This window comes from Pocillopora verrucosa, chromosome 9 (genome assembly GCF_036669915.1).
Source record: "Pocillopora verrucosa isolate sample1 chromosome 9, ASM3666991v2, whole genome shotgun sequence".
In the NCBI taxonomy this organism is placed as follows: Eukaryota; Metazoa; Cnidaria; class Anthozoa; order Scleractinia; family Pocilloporidae; genus Pocillopora; species Pocillopora verrucosa.
In genome coordinates this window covers 2,689,165-2,708,317 of record NC_089320.1, presented here as the reverse complement: position 1 = coordinate 2,708,317, position 19,153 = coordinate 2,689,165, and the positions used below count along the sequence as shown (strand labels likewise).

Sequence of the window (19,153 nt, the reverse complement as noted above, 5' to 3'; positions counted from 1 at the left end):
CATCCTCATTCACTTTGCTCTGACGCAGGGCTAACACTGGAAACTTCAGCTCTATAACCTACTACGGTGCCCAAGATACATTATAAACTCAGTTGATAATAGCTATTTTCCCGCCTTGCTCCAACTGGATGTTTTGAATAGTCTCGTTCTTATAATACAGCTTGCCTGTTCTAGAGGTTCAGTATAGAAAAACCAAGCGCCTTAGAAGCGGAAGACGGCTACTATTGCGCCGTTTATTATTTCGCTTCGTTTTACCAATTGAACACACGGAGCAGGCTGTATTACAGCAATTGATTGAAAAGCACCCAAAGGTAATCGGTAGCAGTGCGAAAGTTTATTTCACTTATATTTTCAACTTTTTTTCCGTTTGAATTCAATTGTAACTCCTCAGTGTTTTGGTTCATCTTTACTTTTCCCAGCCTCTTTGTTTTCCTCGTCTTTGATTTCTTGTTTGGGAGCGTCGACGTCATCTTCAATCAACTCATACAATTCCTCTTTGAAGGTGAATACCACTGAGGATAGAAAGGCATCATGTAAACTGAAGGTTAGGTGACAAGGACTTGAGAAGTTTTGGATAACTCTCTCACTCGCATCGGTCTAACAATCAGGGTAATTTAGCAAAAGTCTTTCACAGATTGCGGCCATTTTTTCTAGGTAGCCGCTATCTTAAATACTGGCCGAGAAAGTTCCGGGGACGAGTTTAAAGAGTAGCCTCACAACAACTCATATCTCTGGATTGGCCATTGGCAAGGAAAATCAGTAAAGGATGAAATTTCAATTTTTGTGAAACTGTTGAATAAATTTAAAATTTTAATGGATAGTTTACCCCAATAGTTCTCTCCGGCAAGTGTCGCTGATAATTTTTCTGTGTTTGTTCCGCTGGCTTGAGGGGAATTAACAGCAACACATATATAGTTGCGAATGTCTGCTACAATCCGAGTTTTATAAAAATCAACACCCAATACTTACTGACAATGACCCTTAAAACTCTCCACAACCGAAGAACTATGATGAAAGCAAAGCCTTTCCATGCCTTCTTTGCACGGATGACGCTGAAGAAAAAAACAACAAACATCGAAAAATAAAATGATTAAAGAACGAATGAATTAACGAAGAAGGGAACAGGCCCTTCAAATTTCACAGAAAAGATTGGAAGGAGAAAAGTGAACGAGAAAAAATTGTATATTTGAACAATACTGTTGATCACAGATCAACCAAAATTTTGGTTAAATTCCGGATTTAAACAGCCCCCACTCAAAAGCAATTATTTTGCACTAAGGAGAATTTCACGTTGACAGGGTTCCGGATTAGAATGAAACTTGTGTAGGAACGGCGGGTCAAAGCCCCCCCCCCCCTCCTCCCCCCTCTCCTTCGAAAAGAAAAAGATTGCGCAAATCAGTTATTCACCCTTTCGAGGAGAATGGACGCTGGACAGATTCACTTATTAAACAAACCGCACACAGGATTTGAATACTCCTATTTGCACACACTCACCTTAACACTATTTCGATTACAAACGCCGATACCACGATAAACGCATCAAATAACTGTAGACAAGAAAATGAGGTTTAAAATGAACTAAAGTGTATCTTTAAATCACTGAAGATAACAGCTTTTGTTGAGGTCTAAACACAGTAGGTGTTAAAGGGATTTTCTCACCTCCAGTTTCTCTATCATAAAGTACTCACATCCCATTGCATAAAACTTGAGAAAAACCTACAGAAATGAGCAAATGTAATCAATGCGAAGAATGGAGGTCACTCTTTATCAATGCGTAAAATTGATTATCGCTATTTTGGAGATCAGAAGTACACCTCCAAGTATACTTCTGCTGAGATTCAAATTTGTGAATTCAACCAGAGATGCAGAGTTGTAAATTCTTAACTCTCAGTGACCGGCTTAAAAATCGCTCGCTACTCTGCTATCTTTAGCCGATAATTTTTTTACCTCATTGGTCACCACAACTGCAAGTGGAAACTTGTCCAATTATTGAAATACCATCGAGCAGCAGTCAATTCCGATTTTTGAGCAAAATTGAATGCATGATTTGCCAGGAACAGGTTTAGATGTGTGAGTCGATCCCAAGTTCAGAATTGGCTCGAAGGTTTGTTGGATCTTCGTGACGCGCTTGAGACATATTAACCAAGTAATTTCCAGTCTTGTGCGTAATCTGACGAAACAATAAGGCGTCCACGATACCCTAGATGCCTATTATTTCTTATTTCTACTTTTAAACTCAAAAACAACTCTGCTGAGGCTTACCTCAAACACGAAGATGGCGAGGATGGACAAGCCAACAAAATGAAGCAGATACCGGGACACGTGAGTTTCGTCTAAAGAAGGAACAGAGCCTCTTATTTTCTGTATCGTCTATCCGTCAGTGTGGATGTCATGCCGATCTTAGGGATTGCCCTCGAATACCCCTGGGATTAATTACGTCTTTAGTAACATGGGAATGTCCTGGTTGAATCCTCTTCGACCTAGGCTTCGTGCGAAATCGTAAGTACGCTGAGACTCTCAATGGAAACGAAGGAACCTAGAATTTTATCCAGCTCCGTAGTTAAACATTATTAAAATGATATCTCTAATAATTTTTGGATCAATATCAGTATCTGGGCAACTGCCCACCTACCCCTCCCCTAACCCAACATTAACCTTAACTTGTTGTCAATTGACTGTTGTTGAGTTAGGGGAGGGGTAGGTGGCCAGTTGCCCAGATACTGATATTGATCCAATTTTTGTGTGTAAACTGATAAGCTCAGAAAAAAATTTCTACAACTTTCGTAGGTCTCAGCAGAATGACTCACTGATCGAAATTAAACTATATAGTTTTCCTAAACGTGGTTAGTTTATTAACTGCTCGAGTTAAGCTCGAATAAGATAGTTTACATGTAATTCTTGTAATTGGACTATGTTTTAAGAAGTCATTTTTGAGCGTTATTTTCTTCGACAGGCTAATTTTTTGGTAAAGAAAAACTTAGTTGTTTTTCAAATCTTGCCAAAGTTTAGTTTAACCGGACTTAGTGTCGTCCAATGAATAAAGGGGGTAAGTTTCTCAAGAAATTGTGGTGCTGCGTCGGTGGGAGAGTATAACAGGGGAATTAAGTATTATCGACTGACTTGTTAACGTAAATTGATCACCGTAAAGAGTTTCAAGGCTGACGTTTCGAGAAGGGCTACGCTCGCTCTGACGAAGGGCTAGCGCTCGAAACGTGAGCCTTGAAACTCTTTACGGTGGCTCATTTACTTTATCAACTCAGTTGATAATACTTAATTACTTTGTGTCGTCCAATTCTGTTTGTAATCATACGCGTGATTATAAATCAAGCCTCCGCCTTTGCTGTCGTTAAATCTCAAGCAAGGATATGATCCTTGCAGGTCGTCTGTTATTCTTCCTTTCATTTATGGATTCAAATAGGACTCCATACAGTCCTATTACGATCATAAATAGAACATTTATTACCTTTGATAACATTAAATTCCATCAGCATGAGGACGAGGTTGATGATCACTTCAATCAAGACCAGGACGACTATACTGACTTGCCAAGTGACCCCTGTCAACATTACAGCCAATGAGTGACGAAGGACACTTGAACAGGGACAACAAATAAAAATGAAAAGCGCATTCATTTTATAATCCAAGTGCTAAACACGACGCACTTAACTTTAAAGATACAGTTTTGATTTGCAGCATGCCTTTATTGCATGAAAGACATAAAAAGGAGGCTCATTGTTGACAGTACTCAGGCTACAGAATTTCTCTTGTTGAACCGTGACATATGGGGGGGGGGGGGGGGGATTTTGTAAATTTTATGCTCGATGCTCTGACTGTAGTATTTTATCCCAAATTATGCCGGAATAATTAATCTGTCCTTGTCGAGAATCGACTGAGATAGAAACTTTGCTCGTACGTAGGAAAAAAAAACAAAAATTCCGGTTATTCAAGATATCGTGATGTTTTTAGCTTCTTGAAGATAAGGCTTTTAGCGATTTACTGGCGTCCGGATGTTGTAATGAAGCTCATCAGTCATTAGCTTATGGGCTAAATTTTGCATAAAATATATTTGGTGTTTTTTTGCTTTTTTTTTACCCCGTAACCTTGAAACAAAGAGTCTATGGTCGTTCAAACCATTTACTAAAAAACTAGAAACAAAAAAGAGTGTGCAACAGCTCCTCAATTTGAAGCATGATACTGAAACTATACTGCATGGATTAAAATAGCTTTCGTCTGTTTACTCATTCACTTTAGCAGAATTGACGCTGTGAGGCCACATTGTCTGTATATGAAAGCAGAATACATTTGAGCTTCTTATTTTTCATTCACTTCAAAATGAGCCATTTACATGTTTAGTAGATAAATATTCAGTTTACCTGCAACATTCCTCGCAGCTGCCCTGCTCGTATGTTTCCGTCAGTCTCCTTCGCCATAACTGCATGTATGTTTTCCTGCCATCTTCTTTGTCCGTTTGAGAAAGTTCAGAACTGTACATGAATCAAAAGGTTTAAGATATTTTTGGCTATTTCAGAGATTGTTCACCAATAAAATTTAACACCTGTCCACTGAAAAACCGACGCTTTTCACTTCGAAATATATTGGGCAATCATTTGATTTTGCAAGAGACTTCAGACACCATTCTCTTCGTTTAGATATAAGCTTGGATCAGATTGTGAAGTTCATGAAGTCTTTTTAACTTGCAAGCTCATACATGGGGTTATGAGCATCTTTTAAAAAGTGTCCACCATGCAGAAAAAATGGAAAAAAATATATGCGCGTACTAAAAAATAAATTTAAACATCACTTCGTAACAATGATGTGGCTTCAGTAAGATTCACTAGGTCAGGCTCGAATTTTTTAAAACTTTTTTCCTTATTCATCCCCTGCCAGTTACCATACATTTTGCCAAACTTGTAGAATTATGCGAAGCCTTTGTGAAACATTCATTCGGCGAGGCCTTATCGTTCTCAAAGTTTGACAACCCGAATGTTTACAGTATTGTCGCAGGATGTATTGTTAGCATGTTTGGATATTCAATGCAGTCGCTCAACTATGCGAATTCGTTAAAAATTGTACGAAACATTAATTCGGGAAAGTATTATCGTTTTTTAAGTTCAACATCGAGAATGTTTATAATATTGTCAGCATGTCTTTGGATACCCAATGCGGTTGCTCATCTATGCGGCGAATTCGTTGGCATGAATACAAAGTTAAAACACACAGAAATATAAAAGTGCAACTGTGTGGCGTTTTTTAAGACTTTAAAAACGAAATTTCAAAAATGCTAATTCCTTTTCACCTCTCATCCATCAGGCCCAGGTGTTTTTCCTCAAAAATAAACTTGTTTCTTCACAGAGCTCTCGAAATTCCCTCCATCTGCTCGCCCGCTTTTTGAACAAGTCACACAGCCTTCTCAAGGATTCACACGATATTCGAAAAAGGAACAGCTTGATCTCTATCGCCTGCCTACGCGAGAGGCTCAATGAAAACCATAAAAACAACCAACTCGAGAAAGAAAATGATTCACCCTTCAAAACATCAACGAAACAAAGAAACTTTAAAATTAGCATACGCAAATGAAGCTCATCAGATATGGCTGGCACGTTTGGTTCCTGTTAATAAAATCAACATCTTGCATATGGTTTTCATTCGCCATATAAATCGTTTTTCACTCTACCCTCTTTTATTTCTTTTCTCCATGGCATCGCCATAATAAATTTGAATCATTGAGGGCAATATTGCAAACAAGTCATTTTTTAAGCTTTTATTTCCAATCGTCTGCAAGCATGATTTCTTGGTTAAAACTCTGTATTTCTCAAATTACAGTGTCTATCAGCGATTTGTTGGCTTAAATACATTTTTCTATTGAGATATATAATTTCTGATATCTTTTACAATTTTTCACTGAAATTTTTTGGCGTCTAAGCAAACTTTACCATCTTTTAAAAAATTTAATTCACTTTTTGTTGTTGCATGAATAACGCTCTGTAAAATAATTTTCATGCCCGACTTTCTTCGACGTTGTTCTACGCTTTCAGGTAAACCAAGTGGCCTGTTTTAATTTAGAAACAACCTTTATATGCTAATTGGTGACTTATATCAAGAGTTCTCAGCTGGCAGCCAGTCTTAGCATCGCCAACTACCTCACACGCTCAACAAAAACGAACAAATTAATCGTAAAGATTTAAGTGATGTTTGTAAACTTTTCTGTTTAATAGCCGGTGCAAGCTATACCCAAATGGAAAATCGAAGAACCTGTCAGCTTCTGGGCACATTTCTACAAAATCAGCTGCCTCACGAAAAGAATAATCCAAAATTGCGATGAAGGTTTTTAAAAGAAGAAGAGAGACTTTCCTTTCATACCAATCGCTATAGGTGTTGGATTGCGCCTGCATTAGCCATTTAACGCGGAGTATGAAGTAGTCCCAGGCCACTGCGGGTTTATAACATAAACATAGCCGAAGTGAAAGTAAGAGCTGTACGTCAAGAGTATCTTGTGAATGTTCCTTAGTGTTTCTCGACAAGAGAAAATAATGTCAAGAACTTCGACATGGACGGGACACCTGTTCGTCGCCTGAGCTTTACTGACGTTTTAAATGTGTCTCTGTTCAGTGGAGCATGCATCTTTATTGCGTTGCTCGCCTACAAGCGATTTACAGAACATCCCTTGAACAGCCGCCTCAGAAAGGCTTATAAAGTCGATGAATTCATTCAAAAGCAACTGGCATCGCATCTTTACCGAGAGGATCTCGACTTACTTCCATCTGTGATGGGAAAAGATGACGATTTTTACTCAATCGAGAAATGTGGTAGCGTTATGGAGGGCTATGGCTTCTTCTCAGTGGATGTGACAGGAAGCGAACAAGACATCGATGTAATGGTTTCACCAAAGATTCTGAGTGTTAGCGAAGACGACATTGACGTTAGCCGTACTCCTGTTGGGTTTGTGTGGGTGCAAATGCAAGAAATGGTACAACGGATAAAAAACTCGCGATCAGAATTATTCCAAGTTTTGAAGAAAGCAAATCAGCAATTTGTAAGTGCAAGTGCAATTTACAGTCATTTCCTTCGAGCCACGCAAGAGAATTTTAACGATGGCGACTTCGACGTCATACAGAATGAACCGGCTATAACACTGAGAGCAAAAGAAATTCATGCACAAAGGTATGGTTACATGGGAGTCATTGATGTTGCTGTCGCCTTGAGTTTCTCTGGTTGGCCTCGGAGCGCAGAAGAATGGCTGAATCGAGAAAGCAGAGACTTCCGGCTTCTAAGCACTGGAATGATACAAAAAATTGCTAAAGGTGGCTGTCATTTGGTATACAAGCCATCAGGTTCCTCTGAAAATTCCCAGTTAGATTGGAGGTTTTCATTCTCTAAAGCTGAGAGAATATTGTTCCAGTATCATAGTGACAAACACGCTTTGAAACTGTGTTACATCATGTTGAGGTATGCTTACAAGAAACATCTGAAACCAAGACTGGGAAACAAAAAGATTTTAGCGTCGTACTATTTAAAGACAATTTTCCTTTGGCTTGCCGAGACAGATAACGGCCTTGATTACCATGACCTCGCCAATCACCGCTTAGGCGCATTGTTTGAACTTATGGTGAACAAACTGAGGGAGGTTTACAGCAAAAAATTCTTGTCCCATTACTTCATTAGTCATTGGAATCTGTTGCGTGACCTTTCGAAAGCAGAGCTTAATCACGTGCAAGGCCTTCTAGATGATCTTTCACGAAATAAAAAGGAGTATATCAGTTACATTCAAGACATAAGAGGGCATATTTTACCCTTAGCCAAGCAATCTGGAGGAGCTTATAATGAGCTTCTCACAATTATTGACGAATCTACTACGAGACATACTCTTTTCCAAGCTTTTTATATTTCGAGTTTCGTCTTTGCAACACTCGTATTTTTCAAGTGCGTTCTGAATGCTCTCTCCCTAGACATAGCACTGTGTTCAGTATAAGTATTTTTCAAGAGGAGTGTCTTACTTTATCTTACCCAAGTGGATATAAATACCTTTGTTTGCACTGTACAAAAGTATCAGAAACATGTAGAGAAAAGATACACTTCAATGAACCTTTAAGAATTACAAGCATCTAATTTTTTTCCTACGATATCCCTGCTAAATCAAACATTAAGGTAATAAATGAAGGAGATTATCACTAATAAAAGAAGCACTTGATTGCTAAACAAAGGCTCCATGTTTCAGTATCATGTATAAAAACTGCATGGATAATATACATACTAGTGTCAGGGTGTAGAGGGTTAAATTATTACTCTATGCCCTCAACGTGAACATATAACGTAACACTAAGCCTTTTGTTAAAAGTGGTGATTAAGGTCCAGTAAAAAAACAAACCAAATAGTTCTTGCTACAATGATCCAGGTTACGCGAAATTTGTTCTTGCAGTTCTATTGGCAAGGTATTATAACATGGTTGACCAAAGTCAGTTAGTGCCGGTTCTTTATGCAAATTTTGTAAGATTCGGGAACAAGCACGACTCCCACGATACCAGAAAGCTCGGGAAGCTGTGCCTCTGGTGCTGGCTCGAACTTGAACTGATGCAGAAGCCTGGACGCAACTAGAAACAGCTCTATCTTGGCCAGCGACTCGCCTAAACACACTCTTCTTCCGGCGCTGAAAGGCAGGTAACTTCGATAACCATTGGGGCCTGAAACCGAGAAGTTTCCTTCAACATCAAGAAACCGTTCAGGTTTAAACACGTCCGGATCTTCCCATTCCTTTGGATCGTGATGAATCGCCCATAGATTTGTCATCATCATTGTATCCTTGGGGATGTCATATCCCCCCAGGGAACTCTTCCGTGTTGACTTGTGAGGGATCGATAAGGGGGTGGTGGTTGCAATACGCAGCACTTCTGCCACGGTACTTTCCAAATAAGGAAGACGACCTCGATCTTCGAGTCGCGGTTTTCGATCACGACCAATGATATCATCCAATTCTGCATGGACGCGCGATTGGATATCTGGGTAATTAACCATGTAAGCTAGTAACCATAGCAACGTCGCTATAGTGGACTGAACGCCAGCGTTGAATACGTCATTTATTATCATTACCAAATGGTCCTCCGTCAGTACCTGCGGAATTTTTTCGTCTTCTTCTTGCGCTTCGTAAAAAGCTTTTAAGAGCGCATCGGTCAAATCTTGGATTTTTATGTCTTTTTTGTTCGCACTTTCTTCAAACTTCTTTTTGTGTTCGTGGTACTTGGTATCTAAGACTGCGTCTCTTAATTCTTTTGCCTCTCTAAGGATTCGACTTTCTTCAATTGGAAAAAACCGCAGCCATGGAAGCATTTCGAGAATGTTAAAACCTTTGAAAAGGCGAATGAAGTGATCGTTATACTTTATAATTCGCTGGAATTCATCGTCGTCGAGAGCATAACTTTCTCCATAAGTAACAGCGCAAATCACGTTTAAAACCATTAGGCTGATGTCATCTTTGGGATCGATCGCATTTCCTTGATGAGCGGAGAGTCGATCTAACAGTCGTCCTGCTTCATCGCAGATCCTCACCTCTAGCTGTTTGAGACCGCTTCCGTACATGCGTAAAGCAGAATGAACCAGCTTCCGTTGCAAAATCATGGTTTTTGAGAAATCCGCAAAGAAAATGTCCTTAGCTTCTCGTGTGAGAAAATCTCCGATGAATGTTCGAGGCCTCCCAGCGAAATCATCCTTCTTGACCAGCAAGGCCTCACGGGCTAGGTCTACGGAATTTATTAGGATACACCGCTGACCTCCCGGTAAGTATAGCGTGAGGATCTTCCCATATTCCTTTGCGAGGTCAGTCACGGCCAAGTGAATCGGTTTTCCTACCAACTGAGTCAAATTGCCTATCACAGGGTACGGACGGGGACCCGGGGGTAGATTTTTGGGCGTCGCAGGGGCAAGAAAGAACCACCACCCCAATGAGAGGAGAAAAATGGAGATAACGGCTTCCAAGATCATGTTGGAACTGTAAGACAAATGAGAACAAAAGCATACAATAGTGAAGAAAGATCTACTTGAGTTTTGTTGGGACTAACATACAACAGAGTAAGTATGCATTGGTACAAGCGCGCGCGTAGGACCTGACTTTTTCTTTTACAGTCTCGGTTTACCTTTTCTATTCGCAGCTATTATCGTTCCTTTATTTTAAGTATAAAATGTTATCGTTTAATTTTTTTTACTCAGCCAGCTATGAACTGGAGGGTTTCTTCTGCAATGCAGCATGTGATAATTCGTACAAAGGCCAAAGTTTCGTTCAAACATTTTATTTCATAGATCGTCAAAAAACATATACCAGAACAAAAGGCGTGGCTAAGGCTGTCAATCAAATTTGAAACGAAACGATCAAATGACATGATAGCATAATACCGTAACGCATGGTATCCGTCACACAATACAAAATTAGAATGAACACGTTCGTGTCAGACTCATTCCAGGGTCCTATTAAATTCTTTTTTCATTAAATCGATCGCATAAGTTCCTGTTTGCGCATTGTTTGATTATCTGATGCGTTCAATGCTATACAGTCTTGCAGTTTTTTCTCTACTCTGCGGGGGAGGGTGGGGGGAGAGGTTAGCTTTACCCCTGAGTGGAGCAATTTACCATGGCAACTAAGTCACTAATGACGTAAACCGTTCGAGTAGAAGAAGGAATGGAATCTCGGCTCTAACAAGTCACGTCCTCAATAGTAACTAGAATTTTAGCATCAATTCGCATCCAAAAATAAAATGTGTTCCTTCATGAGATCAAAGTATTTGCTCTAGTATTACGAGTGATTACTATTTCGCATCACTTTCCCATAGAGCCACTTAGTTCGATCTTCAAAACGCCTGATTTGTTTTAGCAACGACACGCGATCATTAGTCACGACTACATAGAGAAGAATAACCACAACCGTGATTAACCATCCACATTTCTTTAAGCTTTGTGGTCAAATATTCATGATTTCTTTTGGCTAATATCTATTTTTTTCGAAGGTTATGGGGGGAAAGTTCAACCCCAGATCGTCAAAAAATATTGACATCGTTTAGCGGCCATGAGCGAAACTTGGTCTTGTCACCGCAGAGTGCACGTAAACAGTTCATTGTTCGTCCTCATGGTCAGTCAATGACCCTTGCAGTTATTCTCAGCAGAGATAATGTTGTTTATGGTTATAAAAAGAGTAAAGACGGTATACCTCACCTTTTGGCTCTCTACTAATCGGTAGGTGTCCTTAGCAGTTATTATCTAGATCATTACGTAAGTGTTCCGTCGTGCAACCGCGACCCTAATCAGTTTTGGGCCTGGTGTTGCGTCAAGCCGTTTGTTAACACACGGCGGACACTTATTATGAGGAGTAGGGAGAGGTAGAATTCGTTGCAGGTGCCCGTCGTGACCCGTTTGCGCTGCGAGGCCAGGGAAACAATAACGTTCTTATTTATTCCCAGCGGTGAACGACATGACCAATGCGTGATTGATACATGTCTCGCATATCAAATTGTTAGTACTTTGCGCTCAATCGTTCCAGACTGTGCGAAAGCAGCCCAAAGCGAGACTTTTTGTTTCCAATTCAGCCATTAAGTCTGCGTGAAAGGTAAGCATGATGAAAATTGTCACTTAATTGTTGCATTATATGACATTTAGTACCAAGTTACGCTCTATAGGTCAATGGAGTCAAATATACGCCAACGACGAAATTTGTCTCTTTGCGAAATAGCGATAAACGCTTTCAAAAAATAGAAAATCTCGTACATTTCAATGGTAATAATAAATCAATTACATAGTATAGAATAGTTTAAATCACTTAATTTCGAGGAAAACATTTGACAACTGGACTCGGAGTATTTGTGAAATCGTGTCCTGAAGTAATTACCATTTACATTCGTAATACTGAAAAGCGGCAATCGCAAATTTATTACCAACGTAAGCAATAATAGCATTGCCCAATAAGGTGTGTTTCGAGTCTGTCGAGAGGAAAAGCTTAAAATTGAGGAAAACATTCGACTGCCGTACACGGAAATTGTTCTGTTTGTGCGTGTCTGGAAGCTTGCGGCAAACAGTTGTACCCGATTTACATTTGTGAAAACAACAAGTGAATCGTGAATTTATTAGCGACGTAAACAAAACGGTCTTGCGTATTATAATTCGAACTTAATTGCGCAGTAAAACTGGAAATTGAGGAAAACTGTCGACTGCCGAACACGGAGTATTTATGAGCTTGCAACAAGCCTCTAAGTCACTGATTTAGAAACTAAGTCAGTCTTAATGAACACAAAGCGCCGAGCTTATGCAAAGCTCGCAGTTCTGCGGTGGAAATCGTGGCGCGTCCAGCTATCTTAAAATGTATTTGATAGTATGACTTGAAATAACTAAATATTTTCGACTACCGGATATGGAGTCTTGTCAAAAACCTGTCTGGCTGCAGGACATCTAGACACATCGTTTACCTGGGAAAATTAACTCGACTTGTTTTTACCGAAACAAGGAATGAGCAAGAATGATCTATAACGAGAAAAAAATAAGTGAAATTTCACGACTGGGGTGGCATGAAAGTGTCTGCATTTTTGTAATGAGGAGAGTCCGTAATAACGGGAGTTGTTTCAGTCATTTCTTTGCGCGTTTCGCCAGGGGTCTGGCTCCTATTCGCAGTGGCGGGGTGTCTGCAGGGCAAGAGTCGACTGTACTTTTATACTTCTCTTCTACCGCTCTGTGATTGAAAATTTTGAAAATCTTTCAATTTCAGCTGAAATAATACTACTGACATGTATTGGGAAGCATTGATTCTCGTTGCAATTTCCAGTGTGGTGTATCTTTTTGCGGTGAGCCGCTGGTCAAAACGAAAGTACTGCTTTCCCCCAGGACCGCGCCGGTTACCTCTGATCGGTAACCTGCTAGACATGGCAAAATTCAACCACGTGACCATGCAAAAGTTCGCGAGACAATATGGTAAGATTTACATGATGACAGTAATGAGGCAGAAGATGTTTTTTGTTACTGATATTGAGTTGGCGTGGGATGCCCTTATTCGCAGAGGAAACATATTCGCAGGAAGGGCAAAATTTTTTATCAATGAAGGCCTACAACCAGAAGGAGCATCCATCATTTTCGGTGATTATGGACCGCGCTGGAAGCTGTTACGAAAAGTCACCCATTCAGCTCTTCGAATGTTTGGAAGCGGTGTGCAAAACCTGGAGGAAAAAGTTCAACGTGAGGTGGCTGATATATGCTTTCATCTAAGAGAGTCACAAGGTGTCCCTTTCAATCCAAAGAAACGTCTCGCCCTCGGAGTGACAAATGTGTTATTTTCGTGCCTTTTTGACACGCGGTTCACGGCTGAGGACGAGCATCTGGAAGAATTCCAAAAGTTGAACGAAGATTGCATGCGTCTTCATGGAGTTGGTACGTTGCTTGACATGTTTCCTTTCATGAAATATCTTCCGCTGAGCATTCATAAACACATTCAAAGTGTCTACAGCCTGAAAAAAAACTTCTCTGGCCTTTCGTCCAAAAGCACAAACAGACGTATGAAGAGGGTGTCATCCGGGACATCACAGATGCCCTTTTTAAGGCAAAGTACCAGGCGGAAAGGGAAGATTCCAAAGTGAGAGGCATGTTGAATGAAACTTTGATTATGGAAACGCTGTCAGATCTCGCTATCGCTGGCTCAGACACAACCACAGAGTTTTTGACCTGGTCTCTTCTTTATTTGGCGTCCTTCCCAGATGTCCAAGCGAAGATACATCAGCAGCTCGATGACGTCATAGGCCGCGACCGTCTACCTCGCATGCAAGATAGAGGCAGTTTGCCATATTTGGAGGCCACCATCTCGGAGATCATACGCCATAGCTCTTTTGCCCACGTTAGCATCCCTCATCGGGTGCGAAGCGACACAACCCTTGGAAATCACGACATTCCAGAAAATTCTCAAGTGATTTTCGACCTCAGAGCTATTCATCACGACCCGAAACATTGGAAGGAGCCTGACGCATTTGACCCAACGCGTTTCTTGGACGAGGAAGGTAACTTCATTTGCCCGGCCACCCTCAGTTTCATTCCATTTGGTGGCGGTCCTCGTGGTTGTGTGGGTCAGTCCTTGGCTAGAATAGAGTCGTTTTTATTTCTAGCTGGCCTTCTTCAGCGTTTTAAATTTGAGTTTCCCCCAGACTCCTCCCAGCCAGATTTGGAACCGCCAGTGGACCCGATATCACGGGGTATCTTGACACCCAGTCCCTATAAACTGTCTGTGACTGAGAGACAATGAAATGCAACTTTGGCTCAGCTTGTAACTGGCGATAGCAACATAAACGGTGATAGCAAAATTGTGATAAATCAATTGAACACTTGGCATTTTTTTCGCATTCTAACTGCATGTAAAATTTCAGGGGGGGGGGGGAAGGGAATGGACGTTTTACATTTTCCAAGTTTTTTGATTCTTACAGAGACTAGATCCGAGGGAAATTCAAGAGCCAAGTTTAATTCAAAGTCATTATTGTGACTTTGTATTTTTATGATACAGTTTTAGGACAATTCATACTATTGAAATCATGAAAACGCCAATTCCTTATTTCTTAAACCGTGTCCTTTAGCGAAGAGAACTGCTATGAATGCGACGCCAGGTTTCCTGAAATTTGATTTGTTAATCTCAACTGCAATAAAAGGTCTCCCATCCTCAAGTTGATCGCCTTCTTGTTCATGCAAGTGTTACGCGTTTTGGGAACTGAACACGACCTTCCAAGGGACACTGACTCACTTATTCGTTACGTCTTCGGAAATATCCCGACATCTTTGATGTGACAGGGTAATTTAGTGTTATCAACTGAGTTGAAAACGTAAACTGGCTACCGTAAAGAGTTTGAAGGCTGACGTTTCGAGCGTTAGCCCTGCGTGATTCGCTCTGACCAAGAGCCAACGCTCGAAACGTCAACCGTTCAACGCAAAATTGCGTTTTCAACTCAGTTGATAAATAGAGAATAATACATCGGCGCGCGTAGATATGGAATTTCTCTCCGAGTGTTTAACTCGAAAGCTCACGAGTGAGCACAGCGACGAGCGAGATGTCAAGTTGAACACGAGAAGAGAAATTCCATATCTACAAGCAACCATGTACTATTTTGTTTATCATATAAATACAATAGCCCTTTATTGAGAAGAAAAGCCGACTTCATTTACGAATGAAAAGAAATGAATCGACAAACCCCGAATAACAATCGTAGAGTGCGTTGGCGCTAACTCTTAAGATGCAAAAGTGCGTTGGATGATGATTACAAGAACAGCAATGGTCGTAATTTTCAATTTACAAAATTCTTATTTGTCCTTACCGACAGAAGAAAAACGGCCAAAATCGGCTAGTGGCAAATCTTCCAGTTGTCGATTTTCATTCTCAGACGAGAGAAATGCTAACACCAAAGCCACTGAATACGTAACTTTCGGTTTTTCTTTTAGTATATTGGTTTTCTTCCCCGTCTAGGAAAGTTTGAACCTCACTGTCTGTCAGTGATACGGATTGTTTAGTGTTTTAGCCGCCCTAATTCGAGAAAGCTCCTACAAACAACTTGTATTGAGAATCGTGAAGGCTTTGCCGTTCATTCATCAACCTGACCGAGTGGCGCGTGACGTGTCTAACCTCCTTCTTAGATGTCCAAGGGAAGATACATAGTCAGCTGGATGACGTCATAGACTGTCAGCCTCGTTTGCAGGACAAAGGCAGTTTACCATATCTAGAGACCACCACGATGGAGATATCGCGCCATAGCTCTCGGGTTTACGCCACTCGGCCTCATCGAGTGTTCAGCGACACAACACTTGGAAGGTACGACGTCCCAGAAAATTCTCAAGTGATTTTCGACCTCATGGTTGTTCATCAAGACCCAAAACATTGGAAAGACCTAGACACGTTTGACTTAACGCAGTTCTTGGACGACGACGGAAACTTCGTTTGCACAGTTACCTTTGGTTCCATTCCGTTTAGTGGCGGTCCTCGGGGATGTATAGGCCAGCTGTCGGCTAAAATTCAAATTTCCTCTTTTTAGCTGGCCTTTTTCAGAAGGATCAACCCAGCCAGATTTGAATGCGCTTCCAGACTCCATTTTACGTGGCAGATTTTAACTGAACATTCCGTTAAAATTATACCGTTTTAAGTATCCTTTCTCTACTATAGAAAATAACTCCAGAGATACGTTTCTCAAAACTTCATTTGGGTATCTTCTATTCTTTAAGCGTATTTTGAAACTCTGTACGTTTTTATTTATGGAGCTTGATGAATTCGTTCTTAGGAGGCGCTTCTCCTTTCAAGAATCTTCATTTACCCCTAACACGAAAAAGAGCTTTGTGTATTAGGAGGTGTCTGTCTCTTTGTTATGTGTTTGAATGTCAAGGGTTGATTCCCTGTCAAGTAACTCGCGTCTGGGAATGTAATTTCTAACTTTGATATTATTCTTACAGCCATCGTCTGTGTGTAACTGCTTCCATTTGTGTAATTTTCTTTCTAAGGCAGACTGCAGATTCGATTCTTCCTGATTCTCGTCAGTTGCCTCCTAAGGACGAATTCGACACGGAGGAATGGCGGGAGTCGCGCAGGCCTGTCGACGCGTACGCTTTTACAACTTTCAAAGGAACGGCAACATCCCTCTTACATATTGATGCTATTCTCGCTGCCACCAAAGATGTTCACTCGACCGCAACAGGATGCAAATGACTTCATTTTTTCTTTTACGACCATGATGCAACGCAATCAGATTGCGAATTACACATGCCCACGTGGTAACCTCACTCTTGTTCACGTGTCATCCTAATTTTATTAGAAAGGGAAATCACATTTATCCATATAATCACGTGGTTAACATACCGTTGTTCACAAGAGACTTGTCATTTGCTAGTAAACAACAACTGTAAACAGATTCTTGAATCCGTGCACTGAGCAAGTGATCAGGGACCGATCGAGTAAACTCGAGCGAGCATTCAACACGCATCTGTTCGCCGCGATGCTATATGCTATCCTTTTTTAACCACGAGGTGAGTGAATTTGTATCTGAAATCTGACATGATTATTACTGATCTCTAAATATGCTCTCTAAACTTATTTAAGTTGACGCCAAATTGATGGAAGGATTTGAAATTACATAACTTCTGTCGGAATCGACATAAGTGTATGGATTTCAAGTTATTATGACGGTGAAACTCGAGTTCTTAGAAGTGCAGTCTCTCTCAGAATTTTATTTAATAATGATAAATTGTCGGTTATGGTTAGCTGATAAGAAGAAGAATGTGCAATATCACGCGTGCTGAAATGCAAATTTTTGACACGACAATCGCAAGAACTGGGGTCATCTATATTATCCTCGAAAGCTTGAGCATTATGGTTTAGAGCGTCACCCCCGAAAAAAATGGCATTATGCCGAAAATTATGCTCAGAATTTAAATATAGTTTTTAAGGTAATAACTCAATATAATATAAAAGCTCCTAGGACCCTCAACCTCCCCTTCCATTCCCACCACCTCTTAAAACAGGTCAAACTTGCTAAAAATAAAAGGCTTACCGAACTTCAGAACGTATCATTAATCTGGATAAAATTCCCACAGTGCAGGTAAGCAATACAGACAGCTGTTGACAGTTCTCAGGCTACAGAATTTGTCTTTTGTTGAACAGTAACATCAAGGAACTTTTTTAGAAGTTTGTTCATTGTGGCAGCAGCATTATATATGATCGACACTCTGACTATAGAATTCTGCCTCAAATTACATCAGCCAGTATAGTTAATTTCACCCTATTTTAAAAGAAGTCTTGGATATCACCTGAAGACAGATCTAAAACGTTCCTCTCGCGTTCACATTTGTCTAATGCTTTCCGCGGCGTTTCCCAAGGATGTCAGTCTGCGCATTTGCGAAAGAAACTTATCGAAGTCAGCGCAAGTAGAGATTGACCGCTTCCCCAATTCAGTTTTAAAAATTTTTAAATCATCGAGGTAAGGTACCCCCCTTCCCCCACCCTGCACTACTTCATTACAGCACGCTCTTGTGTTTAAAGATCTTCAGGTCAAGATATTTTGGATAACTTTGTCTGTTCGTTTGATTTAATTTTCAAATTTCCAGAGGAGCAGTCTCTCATGGAAAAATTCACATTCGCGAATTATGTTTGACCTTGGAGGCAAATCTTACATAATGATATTTTCCATTCATCTACTATGTACCGACTAGCTTAAAAATCTTGCTGGCTTGGGTTTCGCGAATTGCTGTGATTTGTGCTTCGCGGGAGCAAATTTTTACGCTACGAGATGGTTGAAATTCATATTGGTAATGCGTCGATCAATTCGAAGCTGCCAAGAAACGCGTTAAGATGGTACGTGAGACGAATGCGCAAAGCACTATCAACGGTGGCATGTTGGTTGATCGTTACTTTCAGTTTGATGCTTTTGAATTTTTCCGGATTATTATCAAAATCAAAGAGCCTTACAAAAATGTTATCATGTCTTCAAACCCTTGTACACGCAGGAAAGTAGGTAATAAACAGAATTCAAACGAGCACGCATGTACTAACGTTGTATAGACTGGGTGGCGTCCTTTCAGGCTGTCAGAGCCAAGTTTCTCGCTCGAGTGCAAAGAACCACACAAGCCATCGCGGTCATCAAGAAGTAGATGTAACGCATTACGAAAAATCGGATTAAAAAAATTATGATTTTCGTACCACGAAAAAAGAAAATTTTCTCAGTTCACGAGGTTTTAGTTTTGTGTTTTCTTCGGTCACCAAAATTAAAAACACCTAATCTCGCATCGCGAGAAAAAACCCTTTCACCCTCTTACAAAACAGACTGGTAAATCAACAGGATACTTGTATTTGAATGCTAAGCTTTGTCTTCGATAATTCTTGAGTTTTCCTTTTCTCCACTCATTTTCCATCAGCAGGTTTTTATAAGCGTTTTGTTTGTCTTCCGTTTTTCTCATATGCTTGTCTTTGAAATTTTGCGCGGGAAATGGACGCGCGGGCGGCCAAATTGATCCCCTTTCGCATGCCCAAGGTTTGATTGCTGCGTTCATACTGCAGAAAAGCGTTTTTCACGATCTTGACCCACTATAACACCGAAACTCATCAGTTATATGAATTGTTGCCTTTGTTACTACGGAAGAGGGGATCACAGACTCTAAGGGATCTCAACAACTCTCAAAATTT

The 19,153-nt window shown here is 40.5% G+C and overlaps 4 protein-coding genes across 4 annotated transcripts; 2 read left to right on the top strand and 2 right to left on the bottom strand.

The window, feature by feature from the left end:
• Window positions 1-312: 312 nt before the first annotated feature.
• LOC131791423 (voltage-gated hydrogen channel 1) lies at window positions 313-5,535 on the bottom strand. The gene is made up of 8 exons (XM_059108765.2): window positions 5,297-5,535; window positions 4,374-4,484; window positions 3,464-3,591; window positions 2,263-2,333; window positions 1,660-1,716; window positions 1,495-1,547; window positions 970-1,052; window positions 313-512 (listed from the first exon to the last, which is right to left on the bottom strand). The coding sequence occupies exons 1-8, from the start codon at window positions 5,305-5,307 to the stop codon at window positions 388-390; spliced, it is 639 nt and encodes a 212-aa protein (XP_058964748.1). The 5' UTR covers window positions 5,308-5,535; the 3' UTR covers window positions 313-387.
• Window positions 5,536-6,231: 696 nt separating this feature from the next.
• LOC131791407 (cyclic GMP-AMP synthase-like receptor) lies at window positions 6,232-7,971 on the top strand. Its single transcript, XM_059108748.2, has one exon. It carries the CDS (start codon window positions 6,548-6,550, stop codon window positions 7,967-7,969), a length of 1,422 nt encoding a protein of 473 aa, XP_058964731.2. The 5' UTR covers window positions 6,232-6,547; the 3' UTR covers window positions 7,970-7,971.
• Window positions 7,864-11,342, bottom strand: LOC131791405 (steroid 17-alpha-hydroxylase/17,20 lyase-like). The gene is made up of 2 exons (XM_059108745.2): window positions 11,194-11,342; window positions 7,864-9,979 (listed from the first exon to the last, which is right to left on the bottom strand). Exon 2 carries the CDS (start codon window positions 9,970-9,972, stop codon window positions 8,458-8,460), a length of 1,515 nt encoding a protein of 504 aa, XP_058964728.2. The 5' UTR covers window positions 9,973-9,979; window positions 11,194-11,342; the 3' UTR covers window positions 7,864-8,457.
• Window positions 11,283-14,663, top strand: LOC131791406 (steroid 17-alpha-hydroxylase/17,20 lyase). Its single transcript, XM_059108747.2, is given in 3 exon segments — window positions 11,283-11,584; window positions 12,734-13,470; window positions 13,473-14,663. Coding segments are annotated over 2 exon segments (1,497 nt in total). The 5' UTR covers window positions 11,283-11,584; window positions 12,734-12,752; the 3' UTR covers window positions 14,252-14,663.
• Window positions 14,664-19,153: the final 4,490 nt, after the last annotated feature.

Bases quoted from the DNA above. Each gene is read 5' to 3' on its own strand.
- LOC131791423 (XM_059108765.2), bottom strand. The intron at 3,592-4,373 runs GTAAACTGAATA...TCCCTGTTCAAG, and splicing joins AGCTGCGAGGAATGTTGCAG to TGTCCTTCGTCACTCATTGG. The intron at 1,053-1,494 runs GTGAGTGTGTGC...TTTTTTCTTCAG, and splicing joins GTAATCGAAATAGTGTTAAG to CGTCATCCGTGCAAAGAAGG.
- LOC131791407 (XM_059108748.2), top strand. From the start codon at position 6,548: ATGGACGGGACACCTGTTCGTCGCCTGAGCTTTACTGACGTTTTAAAT.
- LOC131791405 (XM_059108745.2), bottom strand. From the start codon at position 9,972: ATGATCTTGGAAGCCGTTATCTCCATTTTTCTCCTCTCATTGGGGTGG.